General features: G+C 47.5%; 1 protein-coding gene across 1 annotated transcript in view; it reads left to right on the top strand.

Annotated features, from left to right (window-relative positions):
• The first annotated feature begins 5,727 nt into the window (after positions 1–5,727).
• LOC146042404 (cathepsin D-like) overlaps positions 5,728–26,291 on the top strand; it is a 41,110-nt gene continuing 20,546 nt past the window's right edge. Inside the window, exons 1-3 of the mRNA XM_083162386.1 lie at positions 5,728–6,019; positions 22,523–22,661; positions 23,371–23,494. Of these exons, the coding sequence (XP_083018512.1) occupies positions 5,958–6,019; positions 22,523–22,661; positions 23,371–23,494 (325 nt within the window). The 5' untranslated portion in view covers positions 5,728–5,957. The remainder of the gene's footprint in view (positions 6,020–22,522; positions 22,662–23,370; positions 23,495–26,291) is intronic.

Below are 26,291 nucleotides of genomic sequence, written 5' to 3'. Positions count from 1 at the left end.
ATACCCTGTAAGCATGCAACAGTTGCTGGATATTTATAAACATAACAGAGACGTTTAAAACACACACGGTATACCCACACATGCTGTTTTAACACGCACATTGTTTCACTGGGTGCCGGACGACTCACCTACAGTCGGGATTATGACAGTCACTACTCTGACGTCGGAATCCCGACTGCTCCCTCGTGGGGGTCCACGACCCCCATAGAGGGAGAATAAAATAGGTTGCGAGCGCAGCTCGCCACCGTGCCCGCAGCGTGGCAAGTGCAGCAAGCCCGCAAGGGGCTTCATTGCGCTCCCCACGCTGTGCAGTCGGGATTCCGACGTCGGAGTACTGACTGTCGGAATCCCGACTGTCGGGGTATTAAATCACACCCGTTTCACTTGTCTGTTGATATCTGTATGTTTCTTTGAAATATTTTTCGCTAAGTTTTTAAATAGTTAACATTAAAAGTTAATTCTTATTGTGCAATTCTTCTTCTTAAGGTGCATCCCATCGGAATGGGATCATTCGTCAGACTGCATTTAGGTCTACAAGCATTAGGTCTACACCATTAGGTGACCTGACTGAAGGTGGACATGGGTTAGGTCGACAGGGTCATTAGGTTGACATGTGTTAGGTCGACAGGTGTTAGGTCGACAGGTTCATTAGGTCGACAGGTATAAGGTCGACATGGTCATTAGGTTGACAGTGAAAAAGTCGACATGGTTTTTTTTACGCTCGGCACACTATTTTATTCTCCCACCACGCCCTAGTGGATGGTAGGGCATGAAATACCGCCTGTCGGCACATGTCGACTCATACAACAGCCAAATGACCCCATGTCGACCTTTTGCCTATCGACCCTCCCCATGTCGACCTAATGACCCGGTCGCCCTTATAAAAGTCGACCTAATGACCCTGTCGAACTAATGACCCTGTCGACCTAAGTCGGCGGCCTTAGACTTATATACTGTTACAATTATAAAAATAAAAAAAACTTGCCGATAAACGGGTGAACAAGGTATTGCAGTTATACAATGGCCCTGCTAGTAGCAGGGATGCTAACCACTGCACCACCATACTGCACATTGGCCGTCATTCTGCCCACTAACAGCAACTACCTTCTAGAATTGCCACGTTTGCACATTGATTTATTGATTTGCAGTTTCCTATATAGCGCAGCAGATTCCGTTGCGCTTTACAATCGTAGACAGTGGAAAAACAAACTGGGTAACAACAGACAGACTGGGAGGTAGGAGGGCCCTGCTGCAAGCTTACAATCTATAGATATTCTGTCATATTGCCCACTAACAGCAATCTCTTTCCATAATTGACACTTTGCCCTTTGTGTTTTATGTCTCAATAAGATCAGCCGCAATCCCTAGGTATACAGTTCTTAATAAAAGGTGTTCGGCCCAGGGATCACCATTATCCAGTGCATTGGTCTAGAAATTGGGGCCTTATAATGGCACAATAAATAGATTACATAATATGACGGTAGAAGCACAGGGCAACATAAGTAAAGTTAAAACTGCTAGCACTACATTAATAATCAATAGTCCCAATTATAAAATTTCACACTAATACTTGTAAATTCATTGGTTGCTGACAAATGAGTTTTTAATGGCCATATGCGTCCACATGGAAGGAAATATAGAATTTAAGATCCAGGGCAGTGAGCTATGGGTAAAAGGTTCCCGCTACGTAACATGAGTACAATGTAGATCACCGCTAACAATTAGATAGTAGCAATTGCAGGAATACATACATCGGAATTATAGCTTCCTTTAGCCTGTTATCCGATGGCCATAGCGGAAAGATCCGTCGGATATGGCCATATGTGGCAATGTCATAGTATAATTTTGATACCCACTTTAGGAGTCGCAAAGTACCTAGGGGATATATATTTATTCCAAAAAACTGGGGGTGTAGGTCGACACAGACAAAGGCCGACATGCCAAGCTACTTGTATGTCTTGGAGTCGCCACCACAGCTGCTAGATTCTATTCTAGGGGAGATTGAAGGCAGTAGAGGCTAGATTAGTAAGTAGTAGTGAGAGGCGTAGGCTCATTGACCTGGTCTCACTATATGCATTAACATAACTCCAGCATTAGGGAAGCGTGGTGCAGGAGGCGCACACCAGGCAGACGGGTTAATGCTAGCGGCCGCACAGCAAGGGCAGTAGGACAGGGCCCAGTCATATGTCTCCACAGATGACAAATTGCTCGAGGAAACGTGTAAGGAGGTGGAAAGCGGATCCAAATCGAACAAGGGTGTTGAGGAGGCGTGGACAGCCAAGTCGGAGCAAGCAGGTGACAGGCCTTCCAGTGAGACGGGGTCCTTTCGGGGTTCTTCTTTTTCTGCCCATGCTGGGTCTCACGCCTCTTCACAGGAAAGGGGCGGGGAGTAAGTAGCACGGCCAGGGCTCCCAAGCGCACAGCCAGCCAAGTATGCCAGTAGACGGGCGAGCAAGCAAGGACACAGGAACAAGTGCAGGAGGGCGGCATGGCCAAGGGCAGTCCAATACGACTACACCATGGATCCGCGAGGCTTGAAATAGAGCCGCAGGCATGCCAGCCAATTACAGCTAGACATCATGGCCCTTTCTTTCTAAATGGAACAAGGCTTAACTTGGAAGCGCACAGATCAGGGGGGCCACGGCCATTGCTACAGGGCAACCTTCATAACTGTTACAGCAGCTTTCAGCGGCGCAGTATTGCAATCCCACTTACTTAACTGCAGTAAAGGGAGTAAGTGGGGATAAAAAGGCACATGCTGCGGCTGGAACATTTCCCTAGAATGGCCGATAGGGAGTGCTGGGGCGCACGCTCACAAGACCATAGCTTGGTGAGGGTACTGCAGCACAGCCCAAGCCATTTACAACCAGAAGGTCCCTATGGTGAAGGATAAGGAGATCAAAAACAGACCAAGAAGGAAAGGGGAGGCGGATACCTCTGGGCCCTTCCTCACCTGGGAGTGTGTGCCCAACAGCGCTAGCAGACCAGTATGCACCAGTCAGAACAGTTGGGAGATGATCCTATCTACCACATTACGGGAGTCACCACCAATTCAGCTGGATGTTGCGTAGAGGCCTTGAAGGGTTAGGCCTCGCTCTCCCCAAGGGAATTCGGCACACACTCTTGCAGAATAGGGGCGGCTGCAACCGCGGCAAGGGCAGGCCGCACGGCTGAAGAAATTAGGGCCTTGGGCCGATGGCGTTCCGCTAGTTACAAGAAGCACATCCGCCCGCATCTACTGCCATGAGGGCAGTGTGCCTGCCAGATTGTGCTAGCACTTGGGTGAATGTTTGTATGTAATTTGTGCCCATCCTACTCGGGGATTAACTACGCTCAGTTGTTGGGCAGAGCGTCCAGAGTTTTCACGCTTTTTTACCTGAACTGACGGACTGGATTCAATTCTATAGTCAATAGTCCATCAGCAGGTACAGACGTTTTTGTCCTCCGGCCGAGTAAACCCCATTCCCCAGAACCCTTCCCCCTTTCTGTCAGAAATGGGCTTTCTATTGGTACTTTTCCAAATTATATGCAACCAAAATTGGGCATCAAAATTTTTTCTTTTCTTTGGCGGATTCTCCTAAGTAGGCATAGACAAGCATTCTTTTGCAAACCAATACTAATATCCTCTCACACATTTCCTTCCCCTAGAGGTGTGGCAAGCGATAGCCTCAGGGTATGGATGATAGGTCACTTTTTTGTCTATTGGGCCACAAAGCTGGTAGCGTCAGGGGGCGGACCCATATTCACTGGCTCACGCCAGGTGAGGTGGTTAAGTATTGGGCATGTCATAGCGTGAGCTTAAGGCGTTCCTGATGGTGAATGTATGTTTGTATGGGTTGCCCGATATCTTGGTGATTCACTTAGGCGGCAACGACTTGGTGAAAATGTCCCAACTGCTGCTGCGGGCACAGATCTTGAGAAATCTGGGGGCCATTAACGCACTACCTGCACCATAATTTGGTCGGATATAATACCCCGGGGGTGTTGGAGAGATGCACGAGATGGTAGAGCAATAGATGAGGCTAGGAAGAAGCTTGACGCAACGGTGGCACGGTGGCTTATAGGTACCAGAGGGGCGGTCGCCAAGCACGACCGAATTAGGTATCAGTGCCACCGTCTCTTCCGGCCTGACGACGTCCATCTGGTTAAAGAAGGACTGTTTATGTCTTTGGAGGATCTGTTCCTTGGAGTGTTTTCAGGGCTATAGGTTGATGGCGGGGCGGGGGTTTCCTGGGACCAGGACCCCCTCTTTGGCGGGAAAGAGCGGCAGATTAATACTACTTTCAGACCGCAAATGCCGTGTCGCACATGGGATTAGGACAAGGGTCCCATCCCCAGAGCAACACGGCATTGCGGTCTGAAAGTTCCGACACCGACACAGCATATTGCAGAGTCGGTGACGTCACATGGGGCGGAGCTGGGCGGCGGCGCGTCATCGAGGGCTCAGGAGGAGGCAGTACTTGGAGCTGACAGTGCTGTCTCCTCCATACTGTGAACGGGACACGGGTCGCTCGACCCAGGCACCCGTTCACACTGCACTTGACACGGGTCATAGCCGTGTTCAACCCTGGTCAATACTAGGGTTGAACACCTGTGTTGCTCGACCCGTGGTGGCCTTTTCAGACCGCACAGGACACGGGTCGCTCGACCCAGGCACCCGTTCACACTGCACTTGACACGGGTCACAGCCGTGTTCAACCCTGGTCAATACTAGGGTTGAACACCCGTGTTGCTCGACCCGTGGTGGCCTTTTCAGACCGCACCTTGACCCGTGTTGGGGCCGCAAGAACACGGCAATAACCCGGGTCTAGAGTGCGGTCTGAAAGCGGTATAATTGATTTAGGTCTTCACTAAGCGATGTTTATGCATCACACCGGTTGTTTTCGGTGCGCTCACCTTTCATTGACTATAGGCCTGCGCTGGATCACCCGCTCGGGGACAGCGACACCACCCGGTCAGGTGGGCAGTTAATGAAGTAGGTGGAGCCATACCACTTGTTGTTTAGGGAATACGCCATTACATACGTCAGTCGTGGGGTGGAGCTTAGATCACTAGCCGTTCTTTCTGGGCCACCATTAATTAAGGAATCATAGTACAATCAATTAGCTTAAAGTGCTTTTAAATAAATTCAGCTAACAATTTCTGCCAAACCCAAGTCTCCGGGTCATTATTTCAGGTTTATATAAGGAAGTGTTGAAATGTGAAACTGTATACATGCACAAGGTCACACATCAGATGCTAGGATGTTTAGTGGTCATGCAGAGGTGGGGGAACTCGTTTCTCTATGCCACCTAATTACCCCCACTCCCCTCCCCCCATTAGGCAGAGACAGGGCCAGTGGTAGGGTTTTTGGCATCCCCCTGCTTTTCTGTGAGAATTACTGTGCATTAGAGATGGTGGAACTCAGTTCCACCCCGCTCCCCCTCACTTTAACCCCTGGACGTATATTATTGTTGTCTTTGTACATGAGACCCAATTACAGTTGTCATGGACCAACCTTTCAATGAAATGTGCTATTAAAAAATAAAAAAGAGCATATCAAAATAAATGTTTACATAAAAAAAGTTTTTGGCGCTCCTCTCAGTTCACTCGTAACAGTTAATTACAAACGACCCACTTCCCTGTCCCCTATTCAGCTTATTGTAACTGTCCATCAGCAGACTAATCTCATGATTAGTCATGTGTCGTGTATTCACCAATTGTCTCCTAAATGCCTGGACCACAGACTGACAAGCGACAGGGCCGTATCTGTGACACACACGCACCAAATCGCATTAGAAGCTTCCTGCCCACTGAATTGTGAAATAAAAAAACTACAGCAAACACTTGACAAAATGAAAAGGTTCATCAGGCAACCCTGTTAGAGGAAGTTAGCTGATCACACATCTTGCACCAAGCAGCATTCACACTTCTCTCCTGACCCTGAGACATTCTGCCACAGCGAGGCCAGAAACACCATGAAGATTCAAGTGTTCACCTTCCTTTTCCTTCTCACATGGAGCGCAAATGCTGTGATCCGGTAAGTAATCGCTTTGTATGGAGATATATCAGCATGTGCTGTACAATTGCCACTAATCTTGTAGAGATTAACAATAGGAGCATTACACACAGTCATTGTAGATCAGACATTTACAGTGTGATGATTGTACCACACTATGGGGTAGATGTACTAAAGGTGCCCACAGACGCATCGATCCCGGCGTGCGTTGTGGGCTTAACTAGCACACATAGCATTGCATCGTATGCCTTGTGCATACGATGTGCATGCGATGCGATGCGATGCTATGCTAGAAAAAGCTAGTACAAAAAGTATGTGCAGCACATACTTTTGTACTGTACGATGGGGTGCCGCGGGAGCGCGCACCCCATCGTATAGCATCGCACCGCCGGGATCGGTGCGTGTGTGGGCACCTTCAGGCCTTGGAGAGTGATAACACGGAGAGAGGTAAAATACCAGCCAAGAAGCTCCTAAATGCCATGTTATAGGCTGTGTTTGAAAAAAGACAGGAGGTGATTGGTTGGTAGTTTATCCACTTTATCACTCTCCAAGGCTTAGAACATCTCGCCCTATTTCATACCTCCCAACTGTCACAATTACAGCGGGACAGTCCCGATTTTTGGGTCCTATCCCGCTGTCCCACCCGCGGCAGGCATTGTCCCGCTGCGGGGGGTGGCAGTTGGGAGACCCCCCAATCTAATAGAGTAGATGCTGTGCGCATGCGCACAGCGTCTATTCTCGTATGAAAATGAGGTTGCGGCTAATTAGCATAAGCCACGCTCTCATTTGCATACGCCCGCCCCCTTTTTGGTGTCCCTATTTCCCCAACACAGAAGTTGGGAGGTATGCTATTTCAGATAAACCGGGGGAAATCTAAAGGTGCCTACACATGGGGAGATGCTGAAGCATTCTGAGCGATGCCAGATCAGGGTTGCCTACCCGGAATGGCCGGAAGGGTCCCGGAAATCAGGACCCCCTCCTGGCACCCCAGAAAGGGAGGCAAGCCTTCTGGATTTTGACCTGTCTCCCACACCCCTCCCATCGGCGGGGGTCGGTGGGACCAAATGATATGTCCGTGACATTGTAGCCTGCAATACCGGCACTGCAAGGTGGGGGGGGGGCGTGGCCACGAGGATGCATTCGCACTGGCCATGCCCCCAAACTGTGTCCTATCGCTGTAGCTCTGCCCTGGTCCGCCCTTTCCACCACCCATCAGCAGCCCCGTCCCCTGCCTAAAACAACTGGCTGCCCTCTCCCAGAGATGGCAGCGCAAAAGTAGGCAACCATGTGCTAGATCTCTCCGAATGCTTCAGCAAGATCACTCAGCACACAGTGATGTGACTGCGCTGTGTGCCGAGGGATCTGCTCGGGCCAGTGTTCTCCCACTGATTTTGTGGGCACGGACATGAAACGCCGGAGGTCCACCCTCTGACACCCCCGCCTGTCAATCAGCCTGTGAGCGCCTTGCAAACACAGACGTTTGCCGATGGTACTTGCACATGCGCATTACAGAACATGCACATGCGCATTGGCCAGATCATCGCCCAGCGTCCGAATTCAGACCTGGACGTGCAGCACTGAATCAGCCCCCAACTCTTTGCTATCCATAATATTAGTTTACTCAGGCTCATTCTGCAGTAGATACTTCTCTCTCTGTACAATGAATGCTTTATGCGAAGGTCAGCATATCCAGTAAATTATAAATATGTGTTTGGAGGCCGCATTCCATTAAAAAATAATGTTACACAACAGAGCTTATTGCCTTTCTCAGGGACACTTGCAATTACACAGTGCCGCTATGATTTGTTCCAAAACCTCAAATAAAACATTAGTTAACCCTCAAATGAAACCAACAATGTTTGAATAATAACAAGTAGATGCAAAAATATTGGGGCTTACACAAATAGCGATTTCAGGGAGTTTTCTATGCGATCTCTTTTTGGCCGATTGGCCGATTTCCGATAAATCGGGCGATATATCGTCCGATGTTTACCGATAATCGGTCGAAAATCGGCTGATGCTCGCTCCCGTGGATCTTTTGCTAAATCTTCTGATCTTACGTGCTGCATGAAAGATCAGAAGATTTAACAAAAGATCCATAGGAACGCACACGGGATCTTAAGAAAAATCTTTGGTAAAGATGTGCGCTTGCATGAAGTCTTTTGTCCAGGACAGGCAAAAGATTTGAAGGCTAATTTATGCGCACATCTTATGATCGCAGATCTTTCTAGTGTGTGGGCATTTTTAGAACAGCGCTACTCAAGCTGTGGGTCCCGGCCTTCTCAGCATGGGGTCGCGACTCCATGCTGCTGACCATCAGGCTGATCACTTTTCTAGTCTCACTCAGTCAGTGATTCAAGGAGTCTGAAAGTCTGTTGAATTGTCTGTTATTTTAGACTCCTCCCATCACTCTGTGCCTCCACAATGCTGCCATGTATGTGCTGTCTGCTGACTACACATGTGATGTGATGGGTTATGGTATATCAGACTCCTCCCATCACTATGTGCCTCCACAATGCTGCCATGTATGTGCTGTCTGCTGACTACACATGTGATGTGATAGGTTATGGTATATCAGACTCCTCCCATCACTATGTGCCTCCACAATGCTGCCATGTATGTGCTGCCTGCTGACTACACGTGTGATGTGATGGGTTATGGTATATCAGACTCCTCCCATCAGTCTGTACCTCCACAGTGCTGCCATGTATGTGCTGCCTGCTGACTACACATGTGATGTGATGGGTTATGGTATGTCAGACTCCTCCCATCACTATGTGCATCCACAATGCTGCCATGTATGTGCTGTCTGCTGACTACACATGTGATGTGATGGGTTCTGGTATATCAGACTCCTCCCATCACTATGTGCATCCACAATGCTGCCATGTATGTGCTGCCTGCTGACTACACATGTGATGTGATGGGTTATGGTATATCAGACTCCTCCCATCACTATGTGCATCCACAATGCTGCCATGTATGTGCTGCCTGCTGACTACACATGTGATGTGATAACCTTCTGCAGTAACCTGCTCGGGTCCTGTAATTAATTTTATTGTCTGATGGAGTCCCAGAGCAAAATAGTTTGAGGACCCCTCTTTAGAAAATGCCCTTACATCATTCAGTGTGTAGGGGCGATGGCGATACACGGTGCTGTAGCCAGGCGACTAATGTCCAGCATGATCACCAGAGAACACTTGCCCTGACAGATCGCTCAGCACACAGCGTGCTGAGCGATTTTGCTGTGTGATCTAGCAGCGCTCAGAATGCTCGGCACATCTTCCCGAGTGTAGGCCCCTTATTTACTATTTTAGTAAGTTAGGTTGTTAATTTTCATTTTAATTCTGTAATAATAATGCAGGAAGTAGTAATCGATTCACATGTCACCCTACTTGGTTTCTGTAACACTAGCCAGGCCTTAGATAGATGTGATGGCCTGGGTCCCAGGACTGTGAGGGGGCGTGGCCAATGTGGGGAAGTGTGGCAATATTTCCTGATAAGACATGATAGAATACTGTATGTGCAGTCACAAAGGGTGTCACCATACAGCAGCATCTAGGGCTGATTCAGACCCACTCACTGGGCTGCGAATCCACAGCCTGACTGAGGGATTATCAGACGGCTGTGCATGCATACGCAGAGGCGGAACTACCGCCGGTGCACCCGGAGCAGTGCACCGGGGCCCAACAGGATCATGGGGCCCGCAGCCGCTGCCCTTCGCACCGCATACCGCCGCTGCCATTTCCATTTAAATCAGGGTTGCCGACTTTCTTATTCTCCTCTCCGGGAGAAGCCTGGAGAGGAGAGTTTCAGTAGCAGCTCAGGGGGCAGGGCTTAAGCGTGACATCACTAAGCCCCGCCCCCATGCTGTTAAACCAGCGAATTCAGGGATCTCCGTGGAGGGGGCGGGACTAAAATGACGCAATTGTGTCCACAGTACACATGCGCGAGCTGTCTGTATGAAGATGGCCAGTGAAGGCTAGCCTTTGCTGGCTGCTTGCAGGCTTATTGACACCCTGCAGCCATATCGGGGCAGTAATGTAGCGTTATCAGCTGAAGATACAGTAGCATACCTCCCAACTTGCAGAGTTGCAGAAGAGTCCAAAAAATGGGCATTGCATATGCAAATTAGGTCATTGCATATGCAAATGAGGACCACGCCCCATTTTCGCCCTCTGTCACTGAATAGACACTGTGCGCATTTGCACAGCTTCCATTCCCTTTAGGCTGGGGGGACTCCCAACTGCCCCCCTCCCCCTTCCCACTTTGGGACACTGCCAGCCCCAGGCGGGGGATGGGACCATCCCAAAAAAACGGGACGGTGCCATGGAAAACGGGACAATTGGGAGGTATGCGGTAAATATGAACCTATGGCAGCTCTTACAGACAATAATCCTGGTGTTGACGCTGAACTCCTGACTGGAGCGAAGTCTGTGAATTTGTCCAATGTTTCCTGCACTATTGCTCCTGCTGAGGCAGGTTACCCAGGGAGCTGTGATCAGCAGCATGATTGAGGTCTTGCCACAGTCTTCCTCATGGATTAAGGTCAGGAATTAGACGGCCCATTCAAGGACATCTATTTTCTTCAATGTAATCCACTCTGCTTTTAGTTTTCGTGTGGTATAGTGCATTGTCCTGTCAAACAACACACTTCATACTCCCAAAACAGTGTTCAGGGAAAAACCACAACAATCATGGTAATATTATAACAGAGAACCAATGTGATAAGGCTGCACAGTGCAGGTATAGAAATGTCAATGCATAGAGAATGTTCTAGCGCTGGCTAAAATACTGGAAGACACCTTAAAAACATAAAAAACAATGAATACATCATACTGTAAGTGTGTGGGTCCTATTATCCAAATGTCAACAATTCTTAACCCTTTCAGTGCCAACGTTGCTGTAAAAGAGATCCTCAAAATATCCGTTAAAAATGCCAGCGCCGCTCACAGCGACTGTTCTTTTTTTGGGTGCAGTTTTTAACTAAAATTCAGTGGGGGGAATTTACTAAGAATACCAATACGATTTTTCGTATTCGTGTTCTTAATACGAATGAATACGACTGCATACGGCTGTTTTAGCCGTATGCAAATTCGTGTTCCGGAGGGTAATTTACAAAGCAGTCAAATACGACAGCTTTGTAACCCTCTGATGTCGTATTAACTTGTATTGGTGGCCACTAATACGAATTAGTGTAGGCAGTCTGCACGGATCAGTCAGATCCCTGCAGGCTTCAGTGTAAAAAAAAATAGAAAAATAAATACATAAAAAAAAAACGATGTGGGGTCCCTCCCACGGCCGTAACCAGCACCAGGCTGAAAGAGGCGGGGCTGGTTCTAAAAAATCAGGAAACCAACCAGATAGGGCTTCGCTGAATTTTTAAAACCAGCCCCAGGCTCCAGGGCCAGGGCTGGTTCCCAAAATACGGTGGACAAAATGACTAGGGGTCCCCCATATTTTAAGAACAAGCCCCAGGCCCAACCAGCCAGCAGGGTAATGCCACAGCTGGGGGGAGACTTTTTATACAAGTCCCCCTGGCCAAAGCATTCATCCCTACCGACCAGTCAGCCTGGCCAGGGGTCCTGGGGAAGTACCCCCCCCCAATAAAGTGGTCCCCCACTCCAGGACTTATCTGGCCAGGCTGAAGCCTGGTGCTGTCCCCGTTACCCCTGGGCTGTGGGTACCGGGTTGATCTTTGTGTAAAAAATAGAATCAAACACCATTGTTGACTGTGGAACTATCACTACTGCCCGGGGGGGGGGTGCTCGAGCTACCGCTACTGCCCGGAGGGGGGGGGGGTGCTGCTTACATATTGTTCCCAGGCCAGGGGGTGCTGCTACTGCCAGAGGGTGGGGAGGGCCGTGGGAGGGTGGGCCGCCACCGCTACTGCAAGAGGGTGGGAAGGAGAGCGCTACTCACCGATGCCAGGTCCTGCCACAGGAGCTGTCCTGGCCAGCTCCAGGTCCCCGCTGATGCAGGAGTCGGGTGATGTCATCCTATGCAGCCGCAGCATTGCCGCATAGGATGACACCAGCACCGGCCCTGATAGCAGGGTTGGCGGCCCAGCCAGGTGGCAATCTGGACCGGCCCACCCGGAAATGGCCCGGTTTCCCGGTGGGCCAATCCGTCCCTTATGTCAGGCATATCACAGTGATTACAATATCTCAGGTTAGCATAATTATCACGTGGCTCACTGCGTTTTTTCTTTAAAAAATTTGTAATAAAATTTTACTAGATCACATTTCGCATTCTGAGTATAGGAAATGTGATCTGGTACTAAATAAATGTGAATTTAAGGGTTTTGTTTAAAAAAAAAAACTGCTCCAAAAGTCCCTAAATACATTTAGGTGATACTAAAAGAATGTGAAAAGTGTGTGAGAAAAAAACATTTTCACATTATTGTAGTAAAAAAAAAGGTTCTGCTCCATAGACAGGACCCTAAATATAGGACATAGGGGGAGAGGCAGGTGACTATTGTAGCCTGTGTTGAACATCGATTACATCAGCAAAACAAATATTGGGATTTTTTTTTTTCTGATACAGCAAAAACTTTATTTTGTAGATGCTTGTGAAATTGTAGCAGCCTAATATGAAGTATTTGACAAACATCATTAAAATACACAATATGAAGCAGATTCCAAAGATGGTTGCCCTAACAGAAATCCGAGGTCAGCACGACTGCAGACTCTCAAAGACGAGGGCGTTACATGGTGTCATTGGATTTACAGCATAAACAAGCCTTGTTTCTTGCACAGCCCACAGCCCTGCAGACTCAACAATGGGCGCACAATGTTCTAGACCTTTTCTTGGTGTTTCCGTACTGCAGTATTGGACAAGCTAGTCAAATTGATTTGTTTATTACATACTGTACATGTATTTATTTATTTATTAACAGTTACTTATATAGCATATACATATTCCGCAGCGCTTTACAGAGAATAGTTAAACACATCAGTCCCTGCCCCAGTGGAGCTTACAATCTATATTCCCTACCACATGTACACGCACACACAGACATTCTAGGGTTAATTTTTGTTAGGAGCCAATTAACCTACCAGTATATTTTTGGATTGCGGGAGGAAACCGGAGCACCCGGAGTAAACCCTCGCAAGTACGGGGAGAATATACAAACTCCACACAGTTAGAGCCGTGGTGGGGATCGAACCCATGACCTCAGTGTTGTGAGGCATTAATGCTAACCATTACACCATCTGTACTGCCAATATATTAAAAGCCCCATATTCACGGTTCAATTTGGTCTATATTTCTATTTGATTTTGCTTATTTAACGGATTTCAGCCACATTTGATGCCGATTCGTTCACGATGTGCCGCCCCGTGTCAGCAAAATCGAATAGAAAAATAGACTACGCAGGCAAAGGGATGTACACATGGGCCAACCTGGTGGCTGTCGGAACTGCTTTCGATCCGGCAGATCAAAGGCGAAATAGACTGGCCTGCCAGTCTATTTCTGCTTTCTATCCCAATGGCGCAGGGCCGAGCATTGGGACTGAATCTAACACTGTGCGATTAAGGGTCATTTTCGAATCAAAAATCTGAATCGCACCTTGTGAACACAGCACAAGACTATATAGTACATCGAATGCGTTTTGCTTGCTGTTCGATTCGATCCCAATACGATCCCAATCGAATCGTGATCAAATCGCAGGCAAAATCCCACTGCGCGAACACCCCTGGAGAACGATAATAGTATTTTATAGCACTTTTGATTGACTCTGAATAAGGTGAGCAATTGGAGTACTATTGCACTAAACTAACTGAACTGTGATACATATCATGCGCAATCTTCAGCTTCCAAGTAGATAGGTTCACAAGCAAATGTATTAAAGATTAATATACTTAATATACTATAATTGTTTTCTTACACAAATTGCTGCATATGTCAGTTAGCAATTTCTTGCACTGCACATGCAAGTCTGTTAGGTATCTCATGGCAACTAGGAGGCTGGATTGGACATGGCCTCAAAAAAAAAAAAGGGGGGGGGGAATCAATTTGACATCAGTGGTCGTGCAGTGAAAGTACAATAAGGGCTTGTTCCGGGCATGTAGTTTTGAATTCAGACAAACATGGCCGCCACGCTGAGTCATCTCTGACTACAGTGCAAGTGCGTGCTGACTGCGAATGTACAGTACTAATGACGACTCCATCCAACTGGCTGCAACTGTGCAAAACACACCAATTTATTTTAGAAATGAGCGGGTTCTCAGAGAACTGAGGGCCTGATTCAGTACCACTCGCTTTTTTTTTTACATTTGTGGAAAAGTACACATCAGAACTGAATTAAAATATACATGGCGCAGTTTTGGCAAAACCAAATCCAAAACCACAACCCATAAACCGGAGCCAAATCCAAAATCATAAAAAAAATGGCCTGGCGAATATATCTAATTTATTCAAATTGAGTAAAGCAGCAGGAGCGGTGTTTAACAGTCATTTTAAACAGCAAGGGACCCTTGTTTTGCACAACTAAAGACTGAGTCATGCAGGTATGTATAGGGACTGGTTCTAATCTGATCCTTCCCTGGTGTTTTTGCACCGGGGACTGATGTTTGATATTCACATACGCACATGTGCAGGGCTGCTGCGAGGACGCCTTCGGCGACTTGCCGAGGCGTTAGCACGGGGCGGGGTGGGATGGAGGCAGGGGGCATTCGCATGGGGACACCCAGCATTTCCTGGGTGTACCCACGAAAATGCTGGGCATCCTCATGTGAACACAGGTGGACAGCCGCCTGCCGGGCGTGGGCGGCTGATGTCACAGGACGTCAATTGCCTGCACCCTTCTCGGACCCGGAAGGTGCAAATATAGGTCAGACAAGACTGACTTATATTTGCGAACAGGGGAAAAATCGTTCGATGGTCGGAGACCATCAAATGATTTTGCCCCCCTGTACGCTTCTCTGCAAATGGATGTTTATGCAAAACATCTATCCGCAAAGCGGCGGTAATGTTTGGATGTGGACGGGCATTCGCTCGCCCGGCGTGCAGCGTTACATAGCGAGCCAACCAGAATCACCCCCATAGTGTTAAAATGTAAAAAATAAAAATTACAGAACATCAGACAATGGGAGCAATTCAATTGTCTTTTTGGGGTTTCCAAAAGTAATGGGCACCCATCAGAGCAATTCAGTTTTTTCTCTGAGTGGGTGCCACTTTATGAATGCCACGTGTAAAGCAGCTTAACCCAACTAGAATCCTGCCCGTGTCATTTGGGCATCAATGAGACACTTTGTACATTGCTGCTCCCCATCTCAGGAAGCCGCGAGCCAAATGTTTGTGCGCCTTGACCTGATGCCTAAATAGCAGAGCAATTGAATTGCTGCTTGCAAGTGCCCTCTAGCATGCATGCGCACAGCATCTATACAGAGAGGCAGAGGGACTGGGGGCATGGCCAGCAGCTAACACAATGTTTGCCATGTCCCCATAGTGAAGGAAAAAATGGGCTGTGGCCTGCGGCATCCCTGGTAGAACATGCCCCATTCACCATAGGCCACGCCCATTTCTCATCCCAATCCTCCAGCTCTAGATATTGGGATGTATGCTGTGAGGGCACACTGATAACTCTCCATTCACCAGATGCATTAACTATGCAGTTTCCATTATTTACAATGCAATAAATTTCAGATATATGCTTCGTACTTCGGTTGTCGGATTCTCTTGCCCGTTTGGCAAATGGTAATAAAGGTATTAAAAAATTCTGGCCAGATTAAGCGCATTATAAAAGTACAAAGTAATAAAACTGTTTGGAGCCTTCATTTATTGGTGTCTATATAATTCACATATTTATTATGTAGGTCAACTGAGTCAAAACCTTATTTCACATCAAATTTCAGATAAACAGTTCCAGGTTATTAAACCCTTGTTCCTAACGGTCATTTAAGGTACAAAAGTAAACCACAGGTAAAAACAGAATGAGGGGAAGAGAGATAATTATATATTCATTTAATCAATAAAGTATTAAATATGGAAGCAGATTTCATTTACTGTATTTGTTAACATTTACAAAACAGTAATAAAACAAAACTGAGTAATTACAGACAGAAGTAAGAGCACCCTGTGCTTAAATTTACAGTCTACGGGAATTTGGAGTTCGTTTGTAAAGCTGTTAATCCAGGGTTGCCTACTTTTAAAATCTCCTCTCCGGGAGAAGCTAAGAGAGGAGACTGACAGCAGCACTTCGGGGGTGGGGCTTGATGTAGATGTCATCAAGCCCCGCCCCCAGTACTACAAATCCCTCAATTTGCAGGTCTTCAAGGAGGGGACGGGGCTAAATGATGCAATTTGCATCTTTAGTCCCACCCCCTCTCCTCCAAAATGCCGGCAAGGGAGATTCGGGGGTGCCGCTGGAATCCAGGAGGGTTGCCCACCTTTCTGGGGGGCTTGGGGGACGACCAGATTTTCGGTTGTATACTTCGGAGGGCTTGTGTGCGCCCAAAACGTCAATTTTCATTTACCATTCAAATGTATTTTAAAAACTTGGAGAGTGCAGCTGTTTGTCTTCATTCACGTTGTTTATATACATATATATATATATATATATATCCTCCCCTGTAGTTACCCATTGACTATTGAACCTTTAACCTTATGGGCAGTGGCGTAAGTAACTACCTAATTTGCGCCCCCGCCACAAATTTTTCATGGCGCCCCCTCCCCTTCCCCTCGCGCACCCCCCCATGCCCATACCTGCCCGTCCCGTCTCTCCTGGCACCGGCTCCTGCTGCTATAATGAAAAGTGACTCTTAGAAAATGGCTGCCCCCATACTGCAGACAGTTTTCTGTCTGCAGTACGGGGGCAGCCATTTTCTAAGTGTCAGTTTTCATTATAGCAGCAGTATCCGGCGCCGGGAGGGACGGGACCGTGACCGCGGGTACCAGCAGCGGGTATCTATAGCCCTGCAGACCCCCGGGGCCGGCACCCACACTTTCTCTGCACCTCCCCGCCAACGCGGTGTCTGCGGAGCTATAGTTACGCCACTGCTTATGGGCACTTCCCCATTAGAGCTTTCAGATGATCAGTCTGTCGTACATTCTAGATCGCACAAGACATCTAATACCAGCAGATATTTACATACTCTCACATGTAATTTCTGCATATTCTTTCTGACCACCTCCAGTTGTAGAAAAGGAAAGTCACGAAGGTGATATAAAGAGAAGAACAGAAAAGGGTTTTTGGGGCACTCTTTACAAATGATGCTTGAAGAATTTTAATACAGATGGCGCCGGGCTTGTCTTTGCTGGGGATGGCGGAGGACTCGCCACCCGCCATCCCCCGCCCCGCGCCATCTGTATGTCGGAAGGGGACGCGCGTGCACGAGGTGCACGCGCGTCCCGTTCCGACGGTGCTTTTCCCCGGGTCCCCGCCGGCTTCCCCGGGTCCCCGCCGGTCCACACCGCCCCCCCGCAGCCCCCCGCAGCCCTGTCGGTCTCACTGAAGCTGGGGACGGGCAGGACTGCACCCGCCGCGCCGCCTCGCCGCCCGGCTATTGAGACGCTCGTGCGTGGGAAACGCACGAGCGTCTCATTCAGCCAGAGCGCCAGATTGCTGGCGGATCGCCAGGGACACGGTCCTGGCGCTCCGCCAGCAATAATAAGGCCGGCGCCATCTGTACGTAACTTTTATTAAGTAATTTAGCTAAAATGTTTGTACGCGTAATAAAAAATTTAACACTAAGGGTGACATTCTATGGGATGAGATTTTTTCGCACTTTCAAAATCGCCCATTATCGCACTTTTTTAATATCGCATTTTTGCCGTGAATTCGCATATTTAATGAGGTGCGAATTCTGGAATGAAAAGTGCGATTAGGTGCGATAATGTGCGAATTTTAGGCATGAAAATGTGCGAATTTTAGGCATGAAAATGTGCGAATTTAAGGAAATGTGCGATTTTTTGTTCATCAAAAAAAAAATTGGCGTGGGGTCCCCCCTCCTGAGCATAACCAGACCCGGGCTCATTGAGCTGGGGCTGGTTCCAAAAATACGGGGGACAAAAAGCATAGGGGTCCCCCGTATTTCTGAAACCAGCACCGGACTCTTGGACCGGTCCTGGTTCCAAAAATACGGGGGACAAAAAATCTGGGGGTCCCCCGTATTTTGAAACCAGCACCGGGCTCCAACAGCACTCGGTGTCATGCCACAGCCGGGGGACACTTTTTATATAAGGTCCCCCGGCCGAAACATGTGCACCGTGGCTGGTCAGCCTTGGACGGGGTACCTGGAGGAGTGGGGACCCCCCATAAAGGGGTCCCCCCATAAAGGGGTCCCCCCCCCCCAGGCTTCACCCGTCCAGGGCTGAAGCCCGGGGCTGTCACCGGCGTCCGTGGCCAGTGGACGCCGGCCTGATAGTGTTAAATCTTCCATACATAACATTGCTTGATACAGAAGAACAACAAGTGCCAGCAGACCTCCCCCGCATGCTGGGACTTGGAGAACCACAAGTCCCAGCATGCGGGGCATTAATGGGCCCGCTGGGACTTGTAGTCCACCTGTAAAAAGAATGTTAAAAAAAACACACACACAGAGAAGTAAAACTTTATTACACACACACACACACACACACACACACACACACCTCACTTTTACACCCACATACTCACCGATCCAGGATCCAGCGCTGGTCTCCCTTCTGCTGCAGAGCCGGCTACCCCCGCACTGACAGCGGGGACAACCGGCTCTCTCTGATGCCGCTAACAGCCTATGTAGCGCTGTCCCAGCGCTACAGAGGCTGAGAGCGTCTTTGGCTTATGCGTCTCCATGGGATCCACTCCATCTACTTTCCACTGTGCAAGTACCAATATTTCAGTAATCTGTTTGCATCACATGCTATGTTTAATACTATTACCATTGCCAATATTAACCTGTTTTGTGCAACTAGGGATAATTGTTTGCAACTTCATCTACATGAGATTGCTGCTGATTTAACCAGTCCTTTGCTGATTTGAATTAAGTATCGATACGGTCACACCAGCAACCTGCTGCACTCATTAGTTTAGCATTGTACCTACTTTAAATCTTGTAGTTGCCTTACCCTTTGACATGAGCCAGGTATGAACCGCTGGATTAACCCATTGTTTGCTGGTCCGAATTGAGGATCCACAGACATTATACATCATTGTGTGTGCCTCTTTAAGATACCAAGCATTATTCCTCAGCAAATTATCCCTTGAGTACGGACTGGTGTTCAGTAACATCAGTGCTGACACCAGCTATACTACTCCACATCGGAGACTTGGGTACATTTTTTTAAATATCCCCAAAATCTCTTTTCTTGTTGGGTAATTCATTGACCCTTATTACTCTCATCCACCATTCGTTACCTATGGTAGATGGTGGACAGTAGAAGGGGGGCTCTCTGACACCCACCTGTCTGTGCTTAATACTAATTTTCTGTGACTCTCTCATTTGCCTTGTCATTCCTGACCCTCCCTGCAATGCGATTTAGCAACAGGGAGACGAAGGCCATGCGAGTCAAAAAGCAGAAGCACGCCTTGGCTCCTTCAAAGGACAGTATGGTACTCTCACCGATAGTAACATTACTGCCATACATCACTGGTCCGCCTGAATTTCATCCCGCACTCAGAAGATAAGCAGTGACTGGTCTGGTTAGTACAGTACCTGTTTGGGTGACCAACATGGAATACCAGGAGCTGTAATAGACTTGGACAGCAGATACACCTCTGTCTGATTGCGGGAGCACTCTATCCTCTTGTATACCCCCTTTTCTCCCTCCTTCCCCCACTCCCCTCCATGTTGGAACCGGGACTAATATTAAACTAATAGAAGGACTGCATTGTATGATACACGTGATTTTAGAGAATCATATAATTCTTAACTAGCAGGGGACATAGTGTCATGCATCATTTATCTTCATACTCCACCATTATATGTGATTTCTGGAGTATGTATCTCTCTTGATTATTTCGCACTTGAACATTAAACTGTGACAGCTTTGAATTGTTATACTGTCTATATATTTAGTGTTATTTACTCTATTAATAAATTTTATTAAATTTTATAAACATTTTTGCTAAATTACTTAATAAAAGTTACGTCTTAAAATTCTTCAAGCATCATTTGTAAAGTGTGCCCCAAAAAACCTTTTCTGTTCTTCTCTTTATGTCACCCTCGTGACTTTCCTTTTCAGTTGTTAATGCTGAACAATTTTGGGAGCACGGCCAACCAGATACCACTGACCAATCTAGTGCAAGTGGTAATCACGTTGGTACAGTAAATCTTAGTACCTTATTACTAGCATTATCATTATCCTGCCAGTGCCAATCCCAACCCATATTGTGTAACCACCTCCAGTTGTAGACCACATATATTATAGGTACAACTTCCCCATGGAGTTTACATGTACTCTCCCAGTAACTTTGGAGTTTACATGTACTCTCTTATCACAATGTTCCTACCATTGCTTTATTACAGGTCCGTACAATAGAACTTGCTTCCTAGTTTATAACTAGTCAGTGACATTATACAGTACATATCTATGAGCTACATGCAGGGCCTTGCTGCTAATATTGTCACCTGCTTTTATCTGCTATTTTAGCCACTATATGGACTGTAAGGTTATACTGCTCCTATCCTCCTCCGGGATCCGGACAATGGGTCTACAGCAAAAAGGTCGACAACCATTAGGTCAACACCATTAGGTTGACAAACAAGAAGGTCGACAAGCAAAAGGTCGACATGTAAAAAATTCGACATGCAAAAAGGTCGACATGCAAAAAGGTCGACATTCAAAATAGGTTGACACAGGCGGTATTTCATGCCCTACCGTTCACTAGGGAGAATAAAATAGTATGCCGAGATTAGCGGGGCACCGTGCCCGAAGCATTGCGAGCGAAGTGAGCCATGTGAGGGGATGAAGTGCACTTCAAACTGTGTCCATGTCGACTGCGTTGACATTTGGGTAAAAAAAAACAGCGAAAAACTCCATGTCGACCAAGACACTGTCAACCTAATGCTTGTGCCGACCCTTTTGAATGTCAACCTTTTTGCATGTCGACCTTTTTGTATGTTGACCTTTTTGCTTGTCGACCTAATGGTGTCGACCTAATGGTTGTCAACCTTTTTGTGTAGATCCCTTGTCCCGCTTCCCCTCCCACCACAGGCAACAGGACTATGGTGTATTAACAACAGGGCATTGCTGTTATTCACCTGTACATTATCATGCATAGACAGTATATACCGTAAATATTTTTTAAAGGAACCAGCACATGCGATAACGGTTAGGCCAACCAATTTGGTGGCTGGTCACACCCCCACTGGAGACTGGCCACACCCCTAAATTTAGGCCCCCACCACTGATTTCTCTCAGTGGGCCCTTTATGCCCAAGTAGAACACTGGGCCCCGCCCCCTCCACACAGACCGTGGATTTTATATGGCATTCTCCCAGATTTGACCACTTCACTAGGAACTTTGCAGAAGCAGAAGGGGTGGCCTCTGTTCCGCGGGATCTAACCCCAAAAAATGGGGGTTCTGGGAGTATGACCAAGTCTGCTTGGTCATATTATTGCTTTTACTCAAGTTTATTACAGATTTCTTTGTGTTTCTAGTAACTGATTGATTATCTTTTTTTACATTAATGCCATAAACCTTTGAGGTATGTATCGTTCGGCGGACGGTACATACTTATCTGTTCACTAAAGACAAAGAAAAAGGTAGCGCTTGAACCAATGAGGATTACAATAAAAATGTTATCATTTATTGGTACACATCTTATAACACATTAAAAATTGGAAACTTAAAAATAAATTCAAAATCAAAAGTTCACTGCCCATAGAGCCACTAATGTCAATGGGTTTTCCAGGGGAAAAGAAAACCAAAAATGGGGATCCGCTCCTATTGTGCCGCCAGATGAAAGAACAGGGGACCAGTTGGTGAAAGCGGGGAATATTATGCTTCCCTTATCCAGAATATAACTTAGATGAGGTATAGTTACCAGTGCAGTCCTTATGATACGTAGCTTTGGGAGATCTTTAATCCTTTTATGGATAGCGTGTCTGCTTTGTCTTCCCTTGATGCTGGAACTTGAAGAAGGACCAAATGTAGCACTGTAAAAAGGTAGTCCGGTCCACTGGTGGGGGCGGCTGGTTGGATCCCAACAAGTAAAGTGCAAGTGCGTAAAGTGGCAGTTGGGGGCAGGAGAATAGAGCAGCTCCTGACGCGTTTCGCTGTCACACAGGGACAGCTTTTTCAAAGGTACCTTTTCAAAGGTACGATACCTTTGAAAAAGCTGTCCCTGTGTGACAGCGAAACGCGTCAGTAGCTGGACGCGTCAGCCTGGTCTGAATCAGGCAGTTTATCTCTCTTGAAGCTTAATACATCTCCCTGTTAATGGGTTCTGTGAAGGCCTGTATGGAAACCATGGCAGATATGAAAACACTGTTCCTGGGTTTAAATTCTAACATGATCCTATATGAACAAATGGATGAAATAGCTCAAATGGATAAGTGGATGAAATAGCTAAATGCATATAATGACTCTGCCTTTCAGTATCCCCTTGACAAAGTTCCGATCCATCAGACATACCCTGAGTGACCACATGACTACTGAGGAACTAAAGCGCAAGTTTGAGGATAATGAGGTTCCCCGCCTGGCGGAAGTTCCTGAGAAACTCACCAACTACTTGGACGTAAGTTAACACTTGCCTAAAAAATGTACAATATAAACCTGGTAATTCATGACCAAGCAATGGCGGAGATGTACTAAGGCTTGGAGTGTGATCAAGTGGAGATATCCAAAGTACCTACCAATCAGCTGCTAACTGCCATTTTACTGGCTGGATTTGTAAAATGACAGTAGCTTATGTTTGGCAGTTTATCGCTCAATTCAAGGAGGGTGTGTGGTTGGCCTTTAAATCTGGAAGCGGGGGGAGGAATATGGGGTATTTAAGGACGCTGCAGACCATTTGTCACTATGATTGATGACAAATAGTGGACGGTGACTAGGGAATACATATTTGGGTCTGATTCAGTAGTAGATGCTGCTTCAAATGCCCAACAGATCCCCAATTATTGAGAATCTGTGCTGGCACAGGACCCGTCCTTTGCATGTGCAGAACAGGCCCTGAGTAACTACTCCTTAGTCCCCCTACTGCCTCTGCCTGATTGACGAGCAGAAGCATTCAGCGGCAGTGCGTTGGCTGGGAAGGCCGGTGAGAGTGAGAAGGCCAGGGTTTGCTTCTCTGGATGCATGCTTCCTGGCCTCACAAGGCGCCCCGCGACGGCAATTTCAAAGGTGCCCCCAAGTGTTTATCCCTGGAATTCTATATTAAACGTGAACCAAGACAAGCAAAAAATGAAATAAGTGATTCTAACCACTTCACCCTTTTCCCCCTGCAGGCCCAGTACTACGGCGAGATAACGATTGGTACGCCGCCACAGAAATTTACTGTCATCTTCGACACCGGCTCCTCCAACCTTTGGGTGCCATCCATCCGCTGCTCCTTCTTCGACATAGCGTGCTGTGAGTAATCGAACACAAGTGCTATCCCCCGCACCTTCAAGTCATGTTAAATATCCTAATTCCCTCTAAAGGAAACCACTCTGTGGGCTTTATTTATTAATTAAATACTGATATATTTACGGAGCTTCACCAATGCCATCCATTGTGATGAGAAACGTCTATTGTCTCTTTGGGCCAATTAAGGCTGATCTTGGTCTACCTTCAAATTAGTTGCCGCACGGAGAACAGGGAATATTAATTTTTTATTTTCCCGGCTTACATGGGGAATAGATAATCAGTCAGTGCAACAGGGAACACTTCACAGAGTGAATACAGGCTTCAAACAGGGATTTGGCCGTTGCATCTTTACTCTTCTGATCTCTGGCTGTTTAGATAGATGTCTCAGATGCTATCCGGAGGTTCATTTAAATTCCATTTCAATGGTGCAATCTCTGCACAAAATATATATATTGAAGGAAACACAGGATATCAAAGCTTTTATGAGCGTTTAGCACTCTGGTTTAAATCTACCTTAGTAAGCTCTACGATAAAAAGTCAGTCAAGAGGCAGTAAAGAAATTGATTCCTTTAGGAGAAAATGACCGGCGTTGCTAACCGTCCTGCCTGGAAAATTAATGCTCTCAAATATTCATGGAACCTAGGGCGAAATGTAATAGGGTGCGATTTTTAGACTAAAAAAAAATCGCACCAAATCGCACCTTTAAAAATCGCATTTTTTGCCGCGAATTCGCATATGTAATGAGATGCGAATTAGCGGCAAAAAAATGCGATTTGCCGCGATTTGCCGCGATTTTTAGTCATGAAAATGTGCGCATTTTCAGTCATGAAAATGTGCGCATTTTTATAAATGCGCTTTTGTGCAAAAAAAAAAAAGTTAAAAAAAAAACGGCGTGGGGTCCCCCCTCCTAAGCATAACCAGCCCCGGGCTCATTGAGCCGGACCTGGTTCCAAAAATACGGGGGACAAAAAATCTGGGGGTCCCCCGTATTTTGAAACCAGCACCGGGCTCCAACAGCCCGCGGTGTCATGCCACAGCCGGGGGACACTTTTTATACAAGGTCCCCCGGCCAAAACATGAGCACCGTGGCTGGTCAGCCTTGGACGGGGTACCTGGAGGAGTGGGGACCACCCCAATAAAGGGGTCCCCCCCCCCCAGGCTTCACCCGTCCAGGGCTGAAGCCCGGGGCTGTCACCGGCGTCCGTGGCCAGTGGACGCCGGCCTGATAGGGTTAAATCCATCATACATATCATTACATTGCTTTTTACCGGCGAACTACAAGTGCCAGCAGACCTCCCTCGCATGCTGGGACTTGGAGAACCACAAGTCCCAGCATGCAGGGCATTAATGGGCCCGCTGGGACTTGTAGTCCACCTGTAAAAAGAATGTTTATAAAAAACACACACACAGAGAAGTACAAGTTTATTACACACACACACCTCAATTTTACACCAGCATACTTACCATTCCTGGATCCAGCGCTGGTCTGGCTGCTTCACAGCCGGCTCCCCCCGCACTGACAGGCAGCGGGGAGAACCGGCTTTCTCCGTTGCCTGTCACCGGCTTTCTCCGTAGCTTCTGTAGCGCTGTCCCAGTGCTACAGAGGCTGAGAGCGTGATTGGCTGAGCTACAGTATGCGTCTCCATGGAGACGCATAGCTCAGTCCTGATTGGCTGAGCTATGCGTCTCCATGGAGACGCATACTGTAGCTCAGCCAATCGCGCTCTCAGCCTCTGTAGCACTGGGACAGCGCTACAGAAGCTACGGAGAAAGCCGGTGACAGGCAACGGAGAAAGCCGGTTCTCCCCGCTGCCTGTCAGTGCGGGGGGAGCCGGCTGTAAAGCAGCCAGACCAGCGCTGGATCCAGGAATGGTAAGTATGCTGGTGTAAAATTGAGGTGTGTGTGTGTGTGTAATAAACTTGTACTTCTCTGTGTGTGTGTTTTTTATAAACATTCTTTTTACAGGTGGACTACAAGTCCCAGCGGGCCCATTAATGCCCTGCATGCTGGGACTTGTGGTTCTCCAAGTCCCAGCATGCGGGGGAGGTCTGCTGGCACTTGTAGTTCGCCGGTAAAAAGCAATGTAATGATATGTATGATGGATTTAACCCTATCAGGCCGGCGTCCACTGGCCACGGACGCCGGTGACAGCCCCGGGCTTCAGCCCTGGACGGGTGAAGCCTGGGGTGGGGGACCCCTTTATTGGGGGGGTCCCCACTCCTCCAGGTACCCCGTCCAAGGCTGACCAGCCACGGTGCTCATGTTTTGGCCGGGGGACCTTGTATAAAAAGTGTCCCCCGGCTGTGGCATGACACCGCGGGCTGTTGGAGCCCGGTGCTGGTTTCAAAATACGGGGGACCCCCAGATTTTTTGTCCCCCGTATTTTTGGAACCAGGACCGGTCCAAGAGTCCGGGGCTGGTTTCAGAAATACGGGGGACCCCTATGCTTTTTGTTCCCCCGTATTTTTGGAACCAGGTCCGGCTCAATGAGCCCGGGGCTGGTTATGCTTAGGAGGGGGGACCCCACGCCGTTTTTTTTTTTATAAAAACACTTTTACACATTTTTATTAACAGAACCATGCACAGATCTCAATGATCTGTGCATGGTTCTGTCAAATTCGCCTGTCAGAACCTGGTCTATTTTTTTGGCGATTTTTGGTAACATTGACCAAAAATCGCACCCTATTACATTTGCGAGTTGTATACTTTATAATGGGAAAACATCTGGATGCGAATTGAAATGTGACTAAAAATCGCACTTCTAAAAGTGCGATTTCGCGGTAAAAAGTGTGATTTTTT

This window comes from Crinia signifera, chromosome 19 (assembly GCF_055691185.1).
Source record: "Crinia signifera chromosome 19, ASM5569118v1, whole genome shotgun sequence".
Classification (NCBI taxonomy): domain Eukaryota; kingdom Metazoa; phylum Chordata; class Amphibia; order Anura; family Myobatrachidae; genus Crinia; species Crinia signifera.
Note: the sequence above shows the minus strand (reverse complement) of the source record. Positions and strands in the feature narration are given on the sequence as shown.